The 24,306-nt window shown below is 39.8% G+C and overlaps 1 protein-coding gene across 1 annotated transcript in view; it reads left to right on the top strand.

Moving 5' to 3' along the window:
• TMEM117 (transmembrane protein 117) overlaps positions 1–1,291 on the top strand; it is a gene marked incomplete at both ends in the record, with an annotated part of 190,871 nt that extends 189,580 nt beyond the window's left edge. Inside the window, one exon of the mRNA XM_079549617.1 lies at positions 651–1,291. Within this exon, the coding sequence (XP_079405743.1) occupies positions 651–1,291 (641 nt within the window). The remainder of the gene's footprint in view (positions 1–650) is intronic.
• Between the last annotated feature and the right edge of the window lie 23,015 nt (positions 1,292–24,306).

Below are 24,306 nucleotides of genomic sequence, written 5' to 3'. Positions count from 1 at the left end.
GTTAGACTATGAGTCACTCCTTGGAGGAGTTTTTCACTACATATAGCTCAGGAAAGCTAAGCTGACTAACCTTACAGTGTTAAAATCAGTCCTCACTTTTTCTTAAGGGCGTAATATCTCTAAATCTTCACTTATCCAATTGCATCACCTGTGAACATTTGGACACCATGGTTGGTATATTAAACAATATCTGTATGTGCTTAAAATGTAAATGCTTATAAAATCCCAGAAGAGTCTCATTCCAGTCATTAGTGGCATACAGATATTTCTATTAAATATAGCCTTTTCAAGGAGAATTTCCATGCCAATATTTTCAAAGTCCTGAAATTAATGTTTTTTATGTGTATTGATCTATACCACATCAGGTAATTATCTAATCAGCAGATCACCTACTAACTGCAATGTGAATTCAATTGATATACTGCTGTGCTTGCATTACAAAATTATTTTATTATGTGCCCAGACCTAAACTGTAAAATACTAAAGGATATTCAGCACAAAGTTGATTACAGTGAGAATATTATTACAACTTTGCTTTACAGATTTATTACAAAAGGATTTTTGCTTTTAGTTGATTTTACATATGAATGCACGTGTTCTGCTTCTAAAATGGATATATCAAATAACAGATCTTTCTTTTTTCCAAACAGGCAAATGGTTTAACTATGGGATTATCTTTCTTGTTTTAATCTTGGATCTAAATATGTGGAAGAACCAAATATTTTACAAACCTCACGAATATGGTCAATATATCGGTCCTGGGCAGAAGATCTACACCGTGAAGGACTCAGAAAGCTTGAAAGGTCTTAACAGAACTAAGTTGTCTTGGGAATGGAGATCCAATAACACTAACCCATTGACCAACCGGACCTATGCTGAAGGAGACATGTTCTTGCACAGCAGATACATAGGCTCTAGCCTTGATGTCAAATGCCTGGCTTTTATTCCAAGTTTGCTGGCTTTTGCTTTGTTTGGTTTCTTCATCTGGTTCTTTGGGCGATTTCAAAAAACTGACCAAGGCATGGAGAATTTAGACAAATCATACACAAGAATGAAACGAAAGTCACCGTCAGATATGGGAATGACCCGAGAAAATACACAGGTGTTAGTAGAAGAACCATTAAGTTTTCAAGAACCACATCTGGTATCCATAAAATCAGACTTAAGTGAAATAGTTTTTAATTCTTCTCTCCTAACTTCTGAAAACTTGAACGCACAGTTGAGTGAACAAGATAGCCCCTTACAACCAGTACCAGAGTCCACTGTCCCTAAGAGTAACCCTACAACATAGAGTCAAATACCCAGGAAAATCAGTTTAAATAAGCAGTTGCTGTCAGAGTTCAGTTTTACCTTTTGTAAATTAAGATTTACATAGTGTTTAGAATAAGAAACTCAATCTATACCAAACGGTGCTCAGCATGCTTTTTCTAGGGTTTTTTTTTTTATTTGTATTAGAGTACGTGCCTACTGTATATCTAACATTCCTTTATAGATTGCTTCCCAAAATTGCACAAGCTATTTATTAATACATTACCTTAAGTGTACAATAGTGTATTAGATGATTACTTGCAGGTATAAAATTCTACCATGGTGGTGCCTTGAGACATTAAACTGTTTTTTAACTCAACACCAGATGTATAGCACAGTTATTCTGATCTGTTTTGGAGTGCTTTTTGTATATGGTTATTTTCAGAATCATTTGATGTCTTAACAGAGGAGATAAACACAGTTATTCCTTGAGGAGATTTTCAGTTAGAACATCACAACTTGACTTTGTTATTTACTCATCTGTGGAGCCAGTGACTTTGATGACCGGACTGCAGAGAAGCATGTTGATTACCTTTTAATTTACGCTGGCTAGCTGCCAAACACAAATACAGATTCATTATGCGGTAAACAGTAGAGCGATAATACAGCATGGGTCACTACTTACAAAAATATGACTTTCTCCATCAGTAACAGCAATTAGGTGATAATGCCTAATTATATTTTTCATAATTAAAGATAAACTGCTCCTTGATTAAAAATTCTGCCCTTCACCTTTCAGAAACAGAGGTGAAAATACATGGTTGAAGCAACTTTTTTCTATCATCACACCAAACCTATGTCACATCAAAGAGCCAATGGACTGATTACAGTAAAGGACGCAGAGCCCATTAAATCCTGTATTTGTATGGTTCGGGGCACGTACGGTGAAACAGGCCAGAGAAATGCACCGCACACAGACACTCTGAACACACTGAAGAAGTATTTAGGAGTTTCAATTAAACTAAATTAATACTTGAGTTGTTTTGTACACTTTTCATTCTTCATTCACTATCCATGAGTAAATGTAATGTGGAATCAGAAACGTGCTGAAGTATTTATTTTGAAGTATTTATTTTGGAAGGGGACTTTGGAATTCTTTGCTGTACGATCAAACTATACACATAAGAGAGCCTGTGTATCTAAAACATCAGAAAGACTGTGATTTGCCTCTAATTCAATTCTATAAATTGTTGTTACAAGTTACTAAATAATAAGTAATTTTTAAGTCTGAGCTATTTCCCTGTCATTAACTTGCCGTGTTTTGTCTCTGTGACTTTTTTACCTCCATTGTTTTGATCTATCTGCTTTTAAGTTTTGGGAATGCTGAATTTAGTATGCATAATAGGACTATGCATTTATTAACTGTCACTTGAGAGCCAATTCTAATAAATATAATTAGACTATTGTTTATTATGAGGCAGGGGCATATTATGTTAGTTTTGGAGTTTAAAAAAAAAATTCAACATGGCTGTCCTCAGAATCATAAATATTTCTGGCACTAGAAAAGACAGTAAACTCAAAATCAAATATTTTGCTTATGGAATATTTATTATTATATCAAGCAAAATCTCACTTTATAATCAAAACAAATGTTTTCCCATTAGAAATGTGGATAAAAATAATTCTGTTATTAGCTTTTGCCTACTGCAGTCTATAAATCTGTTTATGTAACCGAAAACAAACTATTAATTAGTAATAGTAAAACACTGTGAGAGCCCACCTGTGCTATGTAAGAGGTGACTACAGCGATACTTGACTTTCAAGCAGAATTTGATTTAAAAAGTGAGATCATATGTTAAGTGGGTACAGAAATAGCTAATTGATTTTGCAGATACATGCTTCTCTGAATGTTTTGGGCAAGATAAACCCAACCTTAAAATTCCCCATGAACCTATTTCTCTTTTTTTTTTTTTTCTTTTTTTTTTTTTGCTCTTGGGAGTGGTTAAATCCATTAATAAGCTGGCAGAAAATGAAAGACTTACTTGAGCCTTACAGCCTGCATGATTACATGACTCCAAGAAAACTGCTATTAAGCAACTGATCCACAGCTAAAATAATTCTGTGACCTCACATTGAGCTAATGCTTTTAAGGTCATTACAAGCCTGCATGAACGAGAGAAAAACATCAAGTAATCCTAGATTTTGGAGGAGTATTTAAATTAATGGTCAAACAGAGAGACTGCATACAACACAGATTCATAAGAAGCAGAAAGTCTTAGTGTAGCCACTCAGCACAGTCAGTTCATTCATTTAATTGGAGGAAAAAGAACTTCTCAGCTGTGTGGGAGTCTCGTTTGTAAGCAGAGGTGGACAGAGCGGAATGTTTCACTCTTCTTTCAGTATCTTGTTTGAGAAACCTGAGATAGGTGGCTAGACTTACCCTGAGACCCTTCACTTTAGTTGTAGTCTGGTCCTAAGAGCTGATTGACCAGTAGTGTCTGGAGTATGTTTCAGTCAATTCTTATGTGCAGAGACCACACAGTTGGAGGCAGGGAAGAGTAAGTAAGCACACTCTAAACTCCACTCCTGTACAAACCTACTAATGCAGATTTGTCCTCAGTCTTCTGAAGCAGCTTTTCTTTCACTGTAGAGTGGCTCATGGGAGACTGGATGGCTAAGTAGCCAAAAATTGTTTTCCTGAAATGGAAATATCCCTCCCACAAGGATGTTCATTGTTTTCAACTATTCTCCATTATTCATATTCTGAAACGTTTTATTAACTCAAAACAATCTGAAATCCTTTCTTCTTACCCGCCTCTATGACTTTGACATGTTTAGTTAACATTTTCCTGAACGTCTAACAAAAATTTTTATAGTCTTTTTTTTTCTTGTCATGAGAAGCTGAGCAATATATGGAAGGGAAGAAAATAGAAGTTAAGCTTTCACATGTGTTGCACACATCTCCATTCTGCTCTCTGTGATAAGCCTTTAATATAGGGCTGGACTTGGGGCAATAGCTTTTTTACCTTTTTTTTAGCTTTTTTTTTTTTTTTAACTCAGATACTCTGTACAGTCATAGATGGTAGATACAGCTTATGGAGCATGTGTAGAAGAGACATCTCTGGGATAAGCACATAAGATTTATGAGCCCACAGATGCCTATAAATTACGTCAGCATCCTCAACAACATCCTCAACAATTACCCTTGATGAGATGGAAATGACAGGGATCCAATAGAAGGTAAGAATATTTGTAGAAATCACACTAAATATTGTCATCACGTATATGAAGACATTTACATGTCTAAAATCCAGTTATATAAGCTGTATGTGTGTATGTGCACTTGGAGTCTAGGGATTAGTTGATTGTCTTGGGGAAGCTGCTGATTCTCTCAAGCAGGCCATTCATTACTTCCCTCTTTATTCTATGTTACTCTATGAACATTATTTACTCCAGGTTGTTTCATCTCTTCTACCTCCACTTCTATTGCCTAGAAACCAAAAAGGAACATTTAATTTCACCATCTGCCTCCCCAAATTATATTTTTGTCTAATGTATACAAAAAAAAGTAAATTTATTCTGTTTAAAAGAATTCTGTTATCTTCAGCTAGTACCATCATACTCTGGGCTACTACACAATTGTACAGTGTGTACTGAGCATGCTTTTCCTGCAGTGAATAGCTTCCATCACAACAACCACCTGGAAACAAAGAACAGACACTTCTCAAAGACTGGAAAGACATCAATTCAGATACCTACTAGACTGGCAAGCTCGTTTTCCCAGAAGTACACAATTTATGACTTAACAATAAAAGATGTAACAGATTTTTAATATACTGCCCTTAATTTTAACAACCTTCTAGGAGGGGCTTAGTGAGGGGGAACTTTATATCTGAGACCATAAAGTTGAAGTGCTTAAGGTCCTGCAAGCAGATCACTTCAGCTTTTTAGGTTGCATTTAAAAGTAACCTGCTTAAGCTTTCAGCAGATTGCAAGAATCATAAAAATTAGACATACCAAACTGTGCATAAGACCATAAAGCTGATTGACTTGTAGCTGCCTGATGGAGGATATAGACAAAGCACATGCTTATTAGATGCTAGAGTGACCTTGTGCATGAGATTATAGATAGTGACACACAGAGCTTCAAACTGCATTTGTTAATGAACAGTTGCAGTTCTTTTATTGACGAAGATGCTGCTGCACACCCAGACATCCCAGCTCTTCTACTGCCAGTACCTGTCCTGTCCATCTGTTGTAAGCCTCAAATGACAAAGGGATTTTTTGTCTTTATTTCTCTCTGCACTCAAAACTGTCCTGTGGGGAGTATGGGCTCCCTGTCCACAATGTGGCACGCCATTGGGATGCCAAATGCACAGACTCAAGTAGGACAGTCAAGGACAAGCAAGAGGCAAAACTTTGGTCTGTGAGCTGTGCAGCATTGAAGTGAGGAAGAATACATTATGTGACAATTTCAGGGGTAAATTGGTAAAAACAGAAAATCTGTTTCATAGGAACACTGGGAGACAAATGGAGTCGGCAAATCATTATAAACCCTATCCATCCCCTTCACGTACTCAAACAGAAGAGCCAGTCTCTTCCCAAATGTTCACAAACAGCTCTCAGCTTCCAGATGACTTCTGAGTGACTAGGTTTTAACACCGTCTTATTTCTCTTCTAACACTTCCTCTGCATGGGGGATGCCAGCACCTTCTCACTGTTTGGGGGAAGGGATAGCTTTCTGAAGAATTAGGGAAGAAGCTTACAAAGAAGAAACTCCATGACGCTCACAGTTTCCATAGCAAATTCTGTACCGGAGTGAAGAAAAGCATGAACCCAGCTGCTTTTGCAAAGAGGAATCTAGTAGCATCAAATCCTTTCAGAAATGTATGTTACAGCCACTGCACAGTCACAAAGATACTTCTAATCTCTGCTTTTCCTTTGATCTCTGGCAATTGGGGTCTGCAGAAGGGCAGCTTATCTGATTCCCGCAGGCAGGTTATAGACCTGGTTCTCATGCTGTTTTGTGACACATGGAGCACTTCTCTGCATTTTGAATTCCTTCTCTTCTTCCTTTTCTTTCTTTTTTTTCCCCTCAAACCTCATTCCTCTGTTTATATTTCAAAGCTATTTTTTTATTGTTGGTGACCTAAACCACAAATCACCCACCAAAGGCCCATAATTGCTGTCATTGATCTAATACCATCTGTACACACGCTCTGCCCAGCCAACAAAATTGAGCCAAAGGAGCAACAGGTACCTTTCCTAAAGCTTTCTTCCAGTCTAGGGAAAGATGTAACATGAAAATGATACATTGCAATACTGTATGCTGTGTACAGGAAGGTGTTTGTTCTGTCTAACCAGGTCCCTCCATGCACTGTTACCAAGGAATATTTACAGTGTCTTTATGCCTGGATATTTTTGTTCAAGAAATTGCATAACCAGGTAATTCCTTTAAAACTAAAGCCCCGCCTCTTCTATTGCAAGTAGCTTGCTTTTTTTCTCTGGTACATTTAAAGGAGACACAAGCCACATGAACATAACAGGTATTTTCTTCCAGTCTTCCTTCCTCATAACACTTCAGTTCCCAGCAGCTTTCAGCCTGCTTGTGCACAAAACCCCAGTGTGTCAGGCTTCAAGGATGAGGATTTGAAGAAAGAGTAGGCTCCTTTCTTTTCAAACAGACATGTACAGTTGCAGATGCCTGTGGTGGAACTCCAAACTATTGTCAGGGAAATGAGAAATACAAGCCAAAAGGACTCATAACAGTCAAAATTGAAATGCAATATTTGTTTTTAAAATGTCAGTATCGACTGCTTCTTTGCTCCTTCCTTTTTGCTACCTTTCACATAAGCAGTTTAAAAAGGATCTATACATACTTATTTCCTCAGCTGTCATTTTTCTGTTCTTCCCCCCTTCACTCACTATAGGAAATCTCTTTAATTGTCAGTATCCTCCAAATGATCTGTAGTTTACATTCAGAGTCTTCCTTTCCTCTCTCTTACCTCCTCTTTACTTCCATAGGTTCACAAGATGATTCAGGTTGGAAGGTGACTCTAGGCAAGCTCTTGCACAAAACAGGGTCAGCTCAGAGCTCAAACCAGATTGCTCAGGGCTTTATCTTTGCAAGTCTTCAAAACATCCAAGGATGAAGCACAACCTCCCTCTGCAGATCATTTCAAACCCTTTTCAGTATTACTATATATATGTTGCCACTGGTGAAAAGAAGAAATCCACAGTATCAGTAAATGTGGATGAACAAACTGTGTATAAAATATGACAAGTGACATGGTGCAAAGCCAAAATTGTTAAGAAGTGAGCATGGCTGTGTTCAAGTATCCTCTGCTCTGTGGGAATTAATCTACATCTATCCCTTACTAGGAACTGCATAGGCATTACTGAAAGCAGAAAATTGAATGCAAGCATGGAAAAAATTGAGCGAGTTTCTTTGTGATGCTGAAGTTAATTGTAATTATACTTCATACTGATATAGCTGGTATCAGTTTATTGCCTGGTAATTTATTTGCATATTGAAGAAGTCAATTTCCTCTTCAGTTTGCAACCCTTGGCTCATGTAATCAATTAACCTGTGTGAATGTTTAAAATTGCTGATGAAAAAGTCATACTTTGCTCTATTTTTTCTAGAAGAACCAACAGCTCCCACTAATAGAATGAGCTATTACATTTTTGGAAAAACTATTTGTAGTGGTCAGTAGGAAACATTGGATAGCTGAACTTAGGCATTGCCTAAGTCATGTATGTATACTGACTGTAATCAGTATTAACTGCAAAATCATTTAGATTAATTGGAAAGAAAAAAAGAAGAGACTTCTTTCTTTTCAGACCTCCATTTCTATTGACTTTCCATTACTGACTTTGTGTATGTCTGAACACACAAGAGCATTAGAGTTGGTCTTTAAAAGGAAAAACAGATTAGAAACCAATACTTACATGTTATGTGGATGAAGCCTGGTCAGGTTGGGTGTGGTTTTAATTAAGATCTGTCTAATGTGACAAAAAAGCCCTTCCTTCTACAGAAGTCTAACAGAGGCGATCAGAAGAAAGCTGGCTCTATTCAGGTTTTTTAAGGGAAGGTGGCAGATTGCTTACAAGAATGTGAAAGGGACACAGAGAACTTTGTGGGAAAGCAAAAGTTTTAATCAGGAAGGAAAGGGTGGAGGTAGGTCAAGATCAAACAAATCAATATGGTATAATCCACATTTGTGTCTTACAGCAGTATCTTTTCTGAAGAGCCTGTGTAATTTTAAAGGATAAAGAGACAAAGGGAAAGGAGCTGGGTAATAGGAGACTATCTTATTCAAAAAGCTTTTTAAAAAGTATTGATGTGCTCTCCTCCCCTTTGAATAGAGATAGATGTTGATGGTGACTGCTCTTGAGAAACTGCGTGTCTCATTGGCCCTTCTTTGAGAGGTCTAAAGGCATATGAAAAGAGCCAATGCTCTGGTGGCTACTAAGTCTTTTGGATAACGAAATACATATTCAAACATGGACACAGTTTTGCTATTGAATCAATCACAAAATCATTTACTGAAAACAGGTAAAAGCAGCTAGAGTAAAAATGTTCCAGAATTGCAGGTGTTCCAGCTATTCCAGATGTTTGAAGACCTTTGTAAGGTTCATTCATTACCTGCTGGCTATGGCAGCCTTGCCAGGTAACATTGCCAAGGATGCAGATGTGGCTTAACTTCTGCATCCTCCAGCAGTAAAACAAACCTGCTCCCACAAGTACAGATGAAGTGTAACTATTTCCAGTAATCATTGTTTCTATGTTTCTATGGTTACTGGGAAGAGAAAAATCTCTGGTTTTGCTTCATGAAATTATTACCAAAAAAAAAAAAAAAGAAAAAAAAAGAGCATTCTCCAAAATCTTGCAAGGTTAACATTAAAAAATAAGCAAAAAATAAACAGACAAAGTAGCCATCCATGTGTCTCATCTTTTTATACACTTTCCTATCCCCTCTGACCTGCACAAATCCCACCAGTTTCACAATAAGGCTACTTTTCAGAAATAATCCCAAAGGATGAAGGATGCAGAGATCAGACTCCTCTGTGTGAGGTTCTGGAGAGACTGCAGGCATGGCTCATTCAAAAAAGAAATAAAAAAATATTGATTCCATGGACTAAAGAGCTCAGCATTTATATAACTACAGCTAAAGCATATGAGGCAGAAGTCAGCAGTAAACTCCTGCTCCATTTTCACAATAAGTCACCCTACCAGGACCAATATTTGTTGAACCTGTCAACTACAAGTAGGCTTAGTGTGCAATATTTAATGAAACCTCCACTGAAATGTGTGGTTGTGCCTAAGTGTTTTGGTTTCTAAGTTTTCAAGCCCAGATGATTGATACCTATGTCAGAAAAGAAAGGGTGGTGGTGGCTCCTTTGTTAGTAAGTGGTTCTTGAAATTCATGGAAGATTGTTTTATGGTACAGTGTCTCCATTAGATAAATGGCAATTTTCTGTAACTGCACCTGAATGGTTACTGCTCCTGCTCTGAAGAGTCTTAGGAAAGACACAGTATAATATTGGTCTAACTGAACTGTAAAGACAAGAGGTTCATCTGGGTGTGTTTCAGTGCTTTGCAAAAGGTGTACAAAGGAATAAAGACAGGTCCAAATGCAACTCCTGGTGTTTTTATGGCTCCAATGTTGCTATACAGAAATCTTCACCATCTCTGTAAAAGTGAACCAAATATTTGATGAGACCTTTCCTATAGATCTCTTCACACTGTTTTCTGCAGTATGCTGGAAAAAAGTACTTGACTGAAATTACCCAGATGTGATATTGTTCTTGTTACTATTTATACCAGAGTAGCATGAAAGTGCCTGAGAGAAATGAAACTATAAAGACAGGAAAGGAACTGCTTGAAGAATTTGCAATACAGACAACACGCAAAAGGCAGAGAAGAAAATTAAAACAAAGAGTTTTGAAATCACTTGCCTACATTCCCAAGAGTCAGGTATCCCACTGGTACGTATGTCTGTTCTGTTATACCTACTTTGTTAGGACCTTGGCCTTTCTGGCTTCTTGATGTCAACCATTTTATTTTGCTTCTTGTTCACACAGACACTGCATAAAACATCCCAGGAACAGGGTTATGCGTATTTTACCCCAGTACATATTCCATCTTGAGAAATGCAGTTTTTGAAACCAGAAGGCAGTTTTGCTAGCATCAGATACCAGTTGCCTACTGCCATCAGGATGCCAGCAGGGTGACCATAGTGAGGTGTGGGAATACTTCGTTTCTTCCTCAACTGCCTTCCCAAGTCTGCTGATCTCAGTCTGGCTTCAGACATCTGAGCCAAAATAGACTTCCACAGTGCTTCAAATCACAGCAAGTAGCATGCAAAGAAATTACAAAGCTGCCTTTTATTTCCCCAAGTGCTCATATCCTATTGTTTCTTCACAGACTATATTTTGTAAAAGGGAAGTTGTTAAATTCTTTTCCATATTATTTGCGAGGACTGCTACTGCTTATGTGATGGCAACTTCAGAATTGATACCTGGTGGTAGTTTTCCTTCAGCTGTGTCATGTGTCGCTAAGAAACAAAGCTGGAATTTCAGAAGACAAGCAAAGAAAGACACTCTTTCAACATATCTCTGCCATATACATTGTGAGCACCTTAATTTTTGCTTGAATGATGAAAACAGGGAGACCTGTAAAACAACAATCTATTTGTAATGAGATTCTTCACATGGCATCCTTATATATGGTCTCAACTGAGATATGGAAGGGGCCTTCCAGTGCCAGAATGATAAATACCATTTTTAGGGACAAGATGAGGAGAAACATTAGCCCTGTGTGAGCAGCAGAATGTGACAATGCCATGCAATGACACACACCCAGGCTGGGAAGTTTTGTCATCCAAAGTTGATCTGAAAGCACATGGGGAATGACAGAAGGCAGGTGGAGTGTGAAATGCTGATTTGGTTTGGAGACCAGGGAAGGTTCTGAGCTCTGGCTAAAGATGGGTGAGTCCTGGCAGGAGGCTGTTGCAAGAGGCCTGATGTGGGACTGAGGTTTTGCCAGAGGACACTAAAGCCTGCCTTCTTGAGAGCCTGAGGACATGCTGGGAGCCTGCAGGGCACCTGCTGGGGCATGATATTGCATCAGTGTGCTCTGAAGAAGTAGCTCTCAGTTCATATTGTGTAAATCACATCAGAATCAGAGTGATTTATTCAATTAGCAACACCTAATTAATCAGCAATCTGCGAACTATACATTCAGGCTCAATATCAGCAATACAGCAGATAAACCACAATACTAGGCACTAGACACAAATGCCAACAAACACCAACAAATGCCTAAGCACTCTTCTAATCCCCAAACTCCTTCACCCACACAGACACATACACACAAAATTTTAACATGGACTACACACAACATGTCCCTGGGAATGCCTGTTTCTGCAGTCTGTGCAGGTCCCCCTGCATGGCAGCATGACCACTGATCCGTGGTGTCACCTGAAGCTGATGGACGAACATCCTTCCAGCAGCATCCATGCCCAGGGTCACACGCTGAGTGGATGTGGGGTTGGGTTTGTGCTGATCCTGCTGGGGTGGGTGATGAGTCCCAGAGCAGACTAAGGCAAAAGAGGCAGTAGGAGGCATGACACACTCATACTTGCCAGGTTCTATCCTGCTGTATGTATCCTTAACCTTCCTTCACTATTCACTGTGTGAAGGAAGCCCTAAGGCAACAGTCTTTGAAGGACTTAGGTCTTCCTATAATGATTATCCAGTCACATACTGAGCTTCAGTCCCTCCCTCCTGACCAGCTTTGTCGCCTCATGAAATCTTGGAAGAGCCTTTCCTAGTCGAATGGCTACCACCCTTGCCCTGCCTTCAGCTGCCCTATGTCTCACATGCTTCTTGTTGCCCGGCTACTCCATTGCCCCCATGGATCACCCAGTTGCCCACCCAGCCATGCTGGCAGCTGAAGGTATCTCCCACAGGTCCCTCTGTGACAAGGTCTGCCTGCTCCTTGTCTCTGCCCAGCATCTGGCTTATTTCAAAGCTGATTTTCAAACAGCTTGTTCTCTACTCTTACCATACCTCTAGATAAGACTAGGGTGGGCTTTTATCTCATGGTCTGGAGCACAGCCACCTTCTGAGCCTGCAAAGTATCTAGGGCACTGTTTAATCTCCTGCTCTCCCTTAGCCATCAGATCTGACTTCACAAAGACCACAGGCTCCCTTCATGTGCCTTCCTATCTTGGCTAGTTTTGGCTAGTTTTACCCTCTTGTTTTGGAAATCACCAGAGCACCTCTGCAACCACGGTTTCCTCTTGTGAAAGCAGAGAGATACTATGTACAGATCTTGAAGAACAAAAATATCCTTACTCCTTGCATCCAATTGCTCCTAGATCATTCTCGTAAATGTCTCTGTGAAGGCTAACCTTGATTTTCATTCAGAATCATGATGCTCTGCTCCACAAACGCTCTGGTATGGCTGCTATGATGATAGGCACCTTGCCAAAGATGGTGGACATGGCACATGGAAGGTTAGAGGTTCCTACCAGCTCATACTTGAATGTCATGATGTTATTTCATCTCACGGCATTGGTGACAGGCAATGGTTTTGGCAGAACCAGTGCACTGGTGACTCCCATGTTATCAAAGAGGGCGGTGCCTGGCCAGCACACCAACCTTGTCACTTCATTTTGATCTTCCAAGGAATACTGACCTCCACTGTTACTGAATCCCCTGTACAGAACAATGCAGCATACAGCAAAAACTACCCTTCTAATGTAATTGCATGTCTTGTTGGCAATATCTGTTGTGAAGACACTAGTTGCACCAGGGAAAAATACATTTTTCTTCAGGGAGATGCAAAGGATCACAGAGCCTTGGATGAAGCAGCAGAGGTAATCGACATCAATCCTAGCTTCTACCACCAAGAGAGCCTGCATGGGGAGAATGAGTGGAAAGGCAAAGCACAGTGAAATATTGCTGCTGGACACATGGTGTTCCCCAAAAACAGCATGTCCAAACTTGTGAAGGAACATCTGAAGCTGCTCATACCTCCACCAGGCCCTGCCTTTAACTCAGACGACAGTCTTCCTCACTACACCACAAGTGGCATGGCTGAATTATCACAGTGTTCTTGAGCATCTGTTGAAAGAATGCACCCATGCACATGTACACATTTTCACCTGTATTTATCACCCAAATTTAGAGAAAAGCAAAAAATACATATTTGGAATAACCGTGTTTTACTTGTTCTACTTGTCCTGATGACTGATCATCCCTGTTTAGGTAGACTTCGGTTTAAATAAATAAATAAATAAATAAATAAATAGGGCATCCCATTTCATGAAGATTGCCCAAAACTTAGACTTTAAAGCAAGAATTTCTATTCTGGATCTCATAGAGCTCCTTGCATATCGTTCATTCTTGAGTTGTTACAATGCTCTTTGTACACTGTATGTAAAAAACATCTCTGTATATGGGCCCAAGCCCCAGGACAACAATAGCAAAACATATTAAAGGTGTAGTTTTAATGTTAAAAGAAGAAAAACTGAGTGCTGAAAGTTAGTGAACATTCAGTAGTGGGCATGTAAAGCACAGGATCAGAACAGTCCCCAGCTCAGATAGATGGTTCCCCTTATCTTATCTTTTGCACGTCCCATGTGCTCACCACTGATTACTTGCAAGAGTAAATATTTCAACTCTTTAGCTAAGACAGTACTGTGTCTGCAGCAAATCCCTTGCATGAAATAGGAGATGCAGCCAGCTTTGCTGGTGAATGTGGAGGGAACCTCTGGAGGAAAGCTGAAGTGGAAATCAAAGGTGTGGATCCCAGAATCCAGGCAGCTGTCTGAAAACCAAGCAATATGCTCTAGTCAGAAACCTCTTAAACATTTAGGATGTTTGTACCTTCCAGAAACCTTGACATTTCTTCCAGAAATCAAGGTGATGTTACCTTACCTCACCTTACCAGCTGGTATTTCACACAAAATTTTATGAGTGAACTGCGCGCTGCCTCTGCAGGTTAGCTGCTGGATGTTTGGGCAAAGCAGACTTGAGAACTGCTCATCTGCTCATCCTGACTCACAGTCATGAACCTGCAGCTTCTAGCTAATCGTTTAGAATCAAAATAGACTGACGTGGACTCTTAACTGCAGAAAGCAGTAATGGTCTTCTAGAGAGTGAAATTATGTCTTAACTCCCATTTTTCTTCTATTTTTGTCTGCAGCACATGGGAATGTGATCTGAACCTTGTGTTTCACCTTTGTGAAAGACTCACTCACAATAGAAATAATATTGGACACCTTCCTTGCCCAATTTTGAGACAGGAATATTACAATCCATTCCTTCTAAAGTCTTTGCATCTGTGCCACTCCATCTTAATGAAATTCAGCTTTGTATAGGTCCTGCTGACTTTAAGACAAGGCTGTCCCACCTATGTAAGCATATGTTTAGCCTCTTTTGACCTGATAAGAGCAGCTCTTGACTCTGTTTATCCAAAACTTCATTTCAACATGCATAGGTGCTGTCAGTTTTATTGTCCATATGAACACTTTTGTTCTTCCTAACAGCTTGTGCCAAAATTTCACTTTGAACAATAGTAGTAGGGAATCAGAGACTGCTAGAGTTTTGTCCTATTTCTGCATCTTTTTGCAATGAATTCAACAATGTCTTATGTTTTAATAATCTAAACTGGATATTTTTGCTGGCAAAAGAGTCTGGGTATTGTTTCCGAATGGGAGGGGTTTTTTTTTGCCACATGGCATAACAGCTCTATCAATCGATCAGTTGTAACTCAAAAGGAAAAAAAATGCCTAAAGAACAATTTGAAATGGAGGAAACTGAAATTCAACTTCTTAGATAGATGCAATATAACAAATTCCTGATAGTTTGTAGGAACCTGATATTCCAATATCTCTGAATTCCCCTGGGAAGTAAAAGTATGCTTCCCTTCCCCTAGTTACCCATGTCTGGTAGGCATGAACCCCTTTGCACAGGAGAAACCATCCATGTGGGCTCCAAAGCTTATTCCCCTGAAACCACATGAGTGTTACAACTTTCCTGACAGCTGTAGAGATGGGAAGGACTCCCAAGAGCCAACTCCTGGGGGCACCCAGAGACATTATGCATCTTGGTCTTCAGCAAAACTTGGAAATTTCAGTCACACTGTGACTGTGTTTACTGGCGAGAAGACAATGGCTGTGGCTGTGGGCTAAGTGTGAGTGTGCTACTGGTACGAATGACCAGAGGGAGACTTTCCTATGAAGGGCAGAAGAGATTTCCTGAGGTGAGACCATGCACAGCTTTGCTTAAAGAGCTTCAAACTGTTTGATGAGCTCCTGGCTCCTGTTTGCTCTCACTCAGGGATTCTGTTGGTGCTGAGCCTTGGTAGCACCAAAACACCTTTTTCTTTTCTGGATCTAATTATCCTAGCAGTGTTACCAGTCAGATTTGACAGTCACCAGTAGTCAGTTCTTAAGCAGTCATTATCTCACAATGAGACTATACTGAGTTCCAGGAAACGGTGATGAGGTTTACCAAGGTTAAAAGGATATATGTCAGTATGCACCAGAAGCCATGTGCATGCAATTCTTACACAGACATCAGCCGTGACCCAAGGTGGATATGTGGTAAGATCAAATACCAGGCAGTAACATGCTATGAAGACCATATTAGCAGCTGAGTGTCAAAAGCTGACACAGGCAGGGATCTGTTCAAACATACATTCCTTCTATGCCAACATCAGTGAGGAGCACAAAGTATTCAGGGTAAGAAGAGTCAGGTCCTTATCTTCTTTCATGTTTTCAAATGGTTTCCTTGGACTTGTTAGAGCACTTCTGTAGAGATGCAATCAGTGCTGGGAAAAGGAGCAGAAAGACTCAGCTACAGTAGGTATAATCTGTTATTAAACTCTACTGCTTTGGCAAATTGTGGTAGATGTGAGTCTCAGCTCTTCTGATATAAGGAACATGAATACAGGTGACAAAATGTGGATTTAAGAGTATATTTAAGTAACCCTTATTTCAACTTCAGCTGAGGAAATACAGAACTGAGACGCATTACAGGTACTTGTTCTTCTAATAGCAAAAATGATTTTTCCTACGCTTAGTCACTTTCTGTCTTTCCTGTCAGGGCTGTAACATCTGGTAGCCCATAGCAAGAGCCAGCATGCTGCAGGAGGTCAAGGCTAAGAGTCAAAGGCATGTGTAAGGGGAAAATGATCTCTAGTGTGAAGTAGAGCCTTCAGGTCTGAAAGGAAATGAAGCCTGATCACTGCAGGTCATAGCTCAAATAAACAGCTTCAGAGCAGTCTAACTTCATTTCTAAACTATTCCAGTGCAATGAACTTTTAGCCAATTATCTGTTGACTAAATCCTCAGGACTCCCAATAGACCTGAAGAAAGAGAGGCTGAGAAGAGGAAACGCTCCTCCTAGGAGGCTTCCATTTACTGTAGATGTCTCCTGAAATAAGACACTTGTCTGCAAAGAAGACTGTCTTTGGTGGTCATTACATCCCACTGACTTAACTCTATTTAATAAACATGTACTGTTTAATCATTAGCTCTGCATTTACACGTGTGCATGTTAGAGTGTATGACACCTAAGGGGTGGCCTGCTGTGGGCATGCCTCTTGGAGCAGGAGAGCTGGACAAGACTTCCAGAGGTCTCTTCCAACCTAAGTCATTCTGTGTTTCACACTTGTGCAGTGTTTTCAGTGTATGTCTGTTTGTTTCTTGCTTCTCAGTAAGGATACAGCAATAACACTAAAAGTGCCTTCCCTACAGTTGCAAATATAACACTTTTATACTCAATTTAAATATTGTGGCACATGAAAAGTAAGCATTTCAGATGAGCAAAGAGTGCTTCAGTGACGTCCTTGTGACTAAAGATTTCATACCTGCAGCTAGACAGCGTTCAATGGCTGTCTGTGCAACAAACGTTCACAGCTACCAGAAGTGTGCTGAGGGCACTTCTGACACTCTCAGATGCTACTTTCCATACTAGAATATTTCTATTCATTTCTAAGCACCAGTAGCCATATGACATAGTGAAAAGGAGAATGCCATGGGATAGAAGCAACAAGTATTGGTGATACAGTAGATAAATTGTAATTCAAGATTGATATTGCAAACGTAAGTGGTGGCCAGAGGACTGCAGCAATTGCTAGTGAGATCTGAATACAGCAGAACAGGTGAGCAGCCACTACACCATCCTTCTGAGCAGTATGGCTGAGGCAAACAACTCTTGTTCACCTAAACAGGATGCTTGGCAAGTTCTTATTGTAGTGTGGGAGCCCTTGCTGAGTATGGCTAAAGGCAAGGGACTGAGGTGAATCTCAATCCTGAAAATCTCTTTGTCACATGAGAGTAATTCCAGGCAACTGGAGCTGCTGCCAACACATTCCCTGCAAAAACATCATCAACAAAAAATAACAACAATAACAACATAAAACACTGTCTGGCTCACTAGTGTAGTCCTCAGGTTCTGTTGGACACTTGGAACAAATGAGTGCAGAATGTTCCGGTCTGCATTGATTTGGGAAGGGAAAATAAGAATGCAGGGAGAATGGAGGGTTCTTCAGCCAGGGGAGCAGGGATGAACACAACCAGAGCAAGTGGCGGGGATCACTTCCACTGCTGATGCCAACAGACAGATGTCTGAGCCACCAACAAGCTGTGAGCCAAGAGAAAGCATTGGCACCTGCTCCGCAGAACCTGATTCCAGGGGCAGTGTTCTCAGCTGCAAGCTGAGGATCTGGGCACACAATGAGAAATACTGAGTATTAGCTGGTCAAGACAGCAAACAGTTTAGGAAACAAGGCACAGCAGAACTTTGAACTTTAATCCTATTCTCCTACATGCCAACCACTCACTTGCTCCAGTGCAGTCAGGATTCTCCTTCATAGTCCCTGTCCCTCACTCCTGCAGTGTTTTCATTTTTGTTGTTGTTGCTTTCCTGTTTTTCCTTTTTTGAAGGAAAAAGTATTGATGACTGCAGACTGTTGTTCTCAGTTCTTGGCTGCTGCATCTTGTTCTGTGAGTTTCTCCTTGTGTTGCTCTGTTAAAATATAAACTCTTTGGGAGAGCAATTGTTCAGTATCCTGGGTTGTAGAGAGAAGGAACAGCTTTTCAATGGGTTACAGAATTACCAATAACATAAATATCCTTTTTTCTTGCTAACACTTGGTAATTTTCAGCAGTCACGCATCATGAACAACCTGCATGGTTATAGGTAGAAAAAATAACTTACAGCTACTTGCATGAGTCAAGATATATTATCAAGTAAAAAATTATTATCCATGATAATTTATGAATCAAATGCTAAACTTCCATGGTTTTGTGCTCAGGCACTGATTTATGCATTACAAAAATAGCTTATAGCTGTGATCTCCATACTACCATTATACCAAACCAATATTTCATCTCAATCTGTATATCCCCTGAGAATTTTAAATATAATCTGAACCTGCTACCAGTCAGTAAAGGAGGAAGAATTGCTTTTAACTCATAATTTGTTCTCCTTCCTTAACTCTATTTTCTGTCTTGAAGTAAGACCAGCTAAAAGTTGTGTAAATGTTGTTTCTTCACATCGAATGACCTCTCTACAAAACGATCTTTAAATTCCCTTTCCAGAAGAACAGCATAGCTCTTTTAACAAAAGCACCTTTAACAAATGCAAACTTCAACAGGTACAATAGAGAACATTATATTCTCTCAGCTTATGTTGATGCGTGGTGTCATTGATTTTGAGCTTTCAACTGGTATCAGCCAAAATAGAACCTTTTGTCTGAATCTGCTGCACTTCAGAAATCACTAATGGAAAGGAAAAATATATCAGTGCCTCAATACATTTAATTTTTTCAAACTGAAGCCACAGCTCCCTTTCATTCATTTAACAAACTTTCTGCAGGCCCATTATCCTTCATATGTTTATACAGACTTCAGGGAGAAATGTGTCATTATTTCCTCCTGGTTTTGTTTCTCTGAGACTCACATGGACATAGCCATAAGTTTGAGCTACCTCCTAGTTTTATGGAAGACCAAGTCCTTGAGCTTTTAGTGCTGTATTTGTGAACCTAATGAGGTTGTGCTTGCGTCAGGGCAATTCCAGATGTGTATATAGACTGGGAGAAATCACTGATAAGGAGTTGTGTTTCTCACATAAAGGATAGTTGAGAGCGCTGGGCTTATTTAGCCAGGAAAAGAGAAGGCTCCAGGGAGACCTCATTGTAGCCTTCCAGTACTTAAAGAGAGCTTATAAATAGGAGACCTATTTTTTGAACAGTCTGATAGTGATAGGACAACAGGAAATGGTTTTAAACTATGATGGCTGCTCTGCAAATAATGCCTCCTATTTTATTATATCATTGAACACCACCAGAGGCAGATGCTGGTGGTATGGAAGTAGAGGTTGAACCTTCCCACCGCTATTCATTCCATGTTGTTGCCGTATGACAGATGGCAGCAGAGGGGCAGTCTGACAGAATGGAATCTGACATGGAAGTGCAGATGAAATAAAGGTGTGTCAGTGAATACTCCACGTGGAAAAAAATGGCACTCACTGACATTCATCAACACTTCCTGAATGTTTACAGAGAACTACTTGCGGATGTGAGCACAGTGAGGCAGTGGGTGGTGTGTTCCTGTAGTGGAGACAGCAATGTGAAATACAAAACGTTCATCTCTGACCAAAATGCACAGCTAATGGTCGTGACTGAAGAATAGAGTTTTGTAGATGAGAATTTTCTCTATCAAATAGTGTTATTGTATCTGGTTTAGTTTCCGTGGGAATGAATAGAAGGCATTACTTTCGGAATTATATACATAAAAAAGGGGAGATTTTGATTGTACATTAGGAGGAAGTATTTTACTCAGAGTGGTGAGGCACTGGCACAGGCTGCACAAAAACGTGGATGTCCCATCTCTGAAGGGACATTCCTGGCCCACTGTCACTCTGGTTCCGCAGAGATCCTGAGGCCTGAACAAATTTGATGTGACAAAGCAAAAAGGAGACCAAGGTTAAGCTTTAGGGTTCAACGTTGAACTAGGACTGGTTTGAACTTTAAAAGGATTAAATATGAAAATGTAGCACATATCTTGTTAGTATTCCACTGCTCTCTACCTGCATATGAAGGGTCTGCATTTACACACAAATTCCCTTTGTGAGTTGAGCTGCCTCTAGCTCTCCTCGTGGTGACATGTGGAAAATGGAATACCTGCATTTTAATTTTAAATTTCTTGAATTACTGGGGAAATAGGTCCTACTGAAAGCCAAGTACTTTGGATGCACTAAATGCTATTATGCTATTGCTTTCTTGAAGCCAACTTCACCACCACGTTATAGGCAGTGATATAGCTATGAAAATGACTCTTCATAAACTCAGCCCTTTTAATACAGAGGTTTTACTAGAAAGCATGAATCAAACAAATTAATTCAGCGTCTTTTCGCCAAGAGGTGTCTCTCTCTGGGAAAAAAATAATGTGCAATAAACACTGTAAGTGGGATGGCCAAACAGAGCTAAATGGATAATTCTTATTTGGCATTCCTACATAATGAATTATTCACTTGGCAATCACAAGTTTTAATTATGTTTTAATAATCTTTTTTTCTGGATGTGATTGTGATATATTGTGCATATAAATAGGCAATCAATGCTTTCACTAATAATGTTTTCAATTTTATTAGTGAGTGAATTGCAAAAAGTAACTTTTTTTCATCTATCTTGTAACTTTGAAGTTATTTTATTTGTACTGATGTTGGCATTAAAAATTATCTATTATTTTAACATCTTCTAGGGTATTCACAGTGCTGATACCATTTCTACTGTCAGTTGATTTTCAACCAACTTGTTCTGCAACAGATACAAAGAGCTGTTTTATACAGTCATACAGGAAAACTAATTTCTCCAAAGGGTATGAAAGTGTAGTTGCCAGCTTTCTGTAAGCCAAACACCTTTTTTTGTGAGGATCAGCATAAGTCAGACTGACTGTAAATTTAGAACTCCTCCTTTATTCCCTGGCTATTCTCCACATTTAGTGAGCACAATCAAAAGTAAGAACCACTTTAAGAATTTATAACTCTACTTGGCAGGTTTGGAGATGGAGGACTGAAAGAAATGCAGCAGAGCCAGCATGAGTTTAAAGCTTTACTGTGATAGATCTTACCCACAGAAAGTACTGCAAAGCTGTCAATAGCTGCTTGTAAACAGTAGAACTTGAAGTAGGGAAAACATGTTTTTTCCCTGTCAGAATTGCACAAAGCTGTGGCTGAAGCCTTCAACTGGCCTATCTATCTGGCTGATGTGAGAAATAAGATATTGATTTTTCTTATAGCAAACAATCAGAAAGTTTGAGAAGCCACAAAGCTAGCAAGCAACACTGTTTATTATGCTCGAAGTAAAGATGTTGGAAAACTTCCACTATCACATATCTTTCTATTTACCAAATGCAACCTAATTCTGTTATTGACCAAAGAAATATAGAACAATGACTGCTAGAGTTGCTTCTGGTGGGAACCAACACAGATAGAAACTGGCTTACGTACTGTAGTTTTCCATGTTACAAATAATATGTTCACTGAAAGAAAATAATTTCTTTTTAAAAAATAAACTCTGGATTTGCAGTTTTTTCAGAATCACTCTATTAAATTAGAACAATGGTTACTACTCTTTTCATCCAGTATACTTCAAATTATCAATCTAAGAACCCAGAATGATCTCTTATCTAGAAAAGCGTATAGAAATTGAAATCTTGATGGAAAAATTCTAATTAAGAAACTACGAGATAAAGTCAAGAGTACAGGTAAGAACTTGTGAGAAATGAAAAACACGGTATACAACATAAGATCTCTAATTCTTTCCACTCACAATCTACATGAGTCAAAGAAGAGAAGTCTGAAGATTTAGAAACATCAGTGGGAATGAGAAAGACATAACCTGCCTACAGTATTTGGCCTCAATAGAAAGTTTGCATTATTTTGTCCCTGCTAGAGAGACCTAGTAGTTCAAGACTTTCTTACTAAATCAGAAAGCCCAGAGAGCAGCAGTGTCCACTAGGAGATCTTCCAATGAGGGACCAGTGCTCATATTGCAAGCATCTGTTCCTCTGACCAATGTTACTTCAGATAGCCTCTCAGCTTCTCTTCATTTAAATAAGTAAGTGTATAAACTGTTCTGTTTCAATTGTGGGTGCACTAGCAGTGAGATGGTCAACGCACCAGAAGCACTACCTACAGGAGATGTGCACGCCCAGGTGAAGCTGCCCACCCCAGCCCTGCAGGTTGTGAAAAGCTTTGTTAGGAATGCTGAGGAAAACATGGTTGTGCTGCTGACAAGCATCTCCTCAAATCTTTCAAAGCAAGAATTCAAATGTGGGAACTGCCCTTGTGGCACCCTGATAGATCAGTCTTATTTTCAGACAAGCTGAGGTCTGTGTACTGAGGCATCTCACAGGGGAAATGACCAGGACCCTAACTTACAACTCAATACTGGGGTCTGTGTCAACCTGTGCCTTTTGGTGTTGAACACTACAGCTTCAGCTTTGGTCCATGACCCATAATGGTACAAAGGACTCCCCGTCCCCAGATTGCCCTGGGAATTTTCACCCAACCCAGCAACAATTCACAGGTGTGCACTGGAGCTTAAGGGGCCCCTCCTTTGCTGGACTTCAGGACTGGATTTTCTCTTTTATGGAGGCAACTTCTCCTGCTGAGCCAAGGAGGAGTCAGGGCTTTCCCAGGATAAGGGAAGATAGAGCTGCTCCATTTTTTACCCAAAATACAGGGTCTATATCTGTGAATACTCCTTCCACTATGTTTTTCTGTTCAGGAGAGTACAGTGTTTAGCTACAATCTATTCTGTCCTGGAAAACTTAGCAGAGGCTTAGCGGTATCTTTGTCCTTATGAAACATTTCCATTTTGCTTCAAATATTCATTTTATCAGTATGAAATTCTGGCTGATTTTCAGTGCTGTTTCTTGCTAATACAGTTTATTACAACTGAAATCTAATGAGAGCTCTTTTCTGCAGACTCCCCTGTGGCAGGTAGCCACCGTAACTGTATGAGATCAGACTGAACCTCCCTCTAAGCCAACAGTCGCCAGAACATCATCTAGTTGATGTCAGTGCCAGTGTGGAGATGGTAAGGAGTGTTAGGTTACTTGACAAAGACAGTCCCCACGCACATACACAGAACACCACAGATGGGGGATATGAGCTGCTTGGCCTAACCAAAACCTGTGCAGTCATGCCCGCAACTGATGAGCACTGCCTGTCCCAGCTTCTCACCAAACTTCACTTCCAGTTATGTCCCTGGGTGCAGGGCTATCTGGCCTGTGTTCGTGTGTAGGGGCTGAGTTCTGGAGTTGGCTGGGATGAGGGATCCAGTCTGTTTGTTTCAGATGTGAGCATATGTTTGTGTGTGTGCCCCAGCTGTATATCCAAGCAGTATATTAAAAAACATATCAGGACAATGTGGTTTCAAATGAACACTTCAATATGAAGTTCCCATAACCTTTGACCCAATGAAGGTGTGCCAGGAAGTTTTCTTGCTATTCAGGGAGTCTGTGTTCCCCAATCTGATGTTGCCCGCTGCTACTGATTTGTGATGCCAACTTTTTTCTTCTTTTAGCCTTTAGATTCTAGCCTAGGAGCATATTTGTTCAACTAGGTTTGGGGTCATAAATAATTGAAATGCACTAAGAAATGGTAGTTTTGGCTGGCTGATTTATATAGTGAAGAGAGCAAAGCGGTTACGACCTTCTGGCTCTAACTTTGACAAGCATATAGTTGGGAGACAAGAAAGAGGCTCAAAAGCATGCCAGTACATGGAAAACCAGCCACTTTTGCTTATGAAGACATGATGGTGTAAATTGCCTCTCCTGCATGCAATGTCTAATCTGTTTATTCATTTTTTAACAATCCTACTGGCTTTTCCACATTGCTGGATATTCCTTGATGTCTTGTTTGGTTTTGTTAGATTTTTGTTCAGAGAATATGACAGCAACACAAGCACGAGTGAAATCATTGTGTGTACAGTGCCAGAAACCTCCCAAGAACGCACAGGGAAGG

The sequence above is a fragment of the Tetrao urogallus genome (genome assembly GCF_951394365.1).
Source record: "Tetrao urogallus genome assembly, chromosome: 1".
Lineage (NCBI taxonomy): Eukaryota > Metazoa > Chordata > Aves > Galliformes > Phasianidae > Tetrao > Tetrao urogallus.
This window is presented reverse-complemented; position numbering and strand designations above follow the sequence as displayed.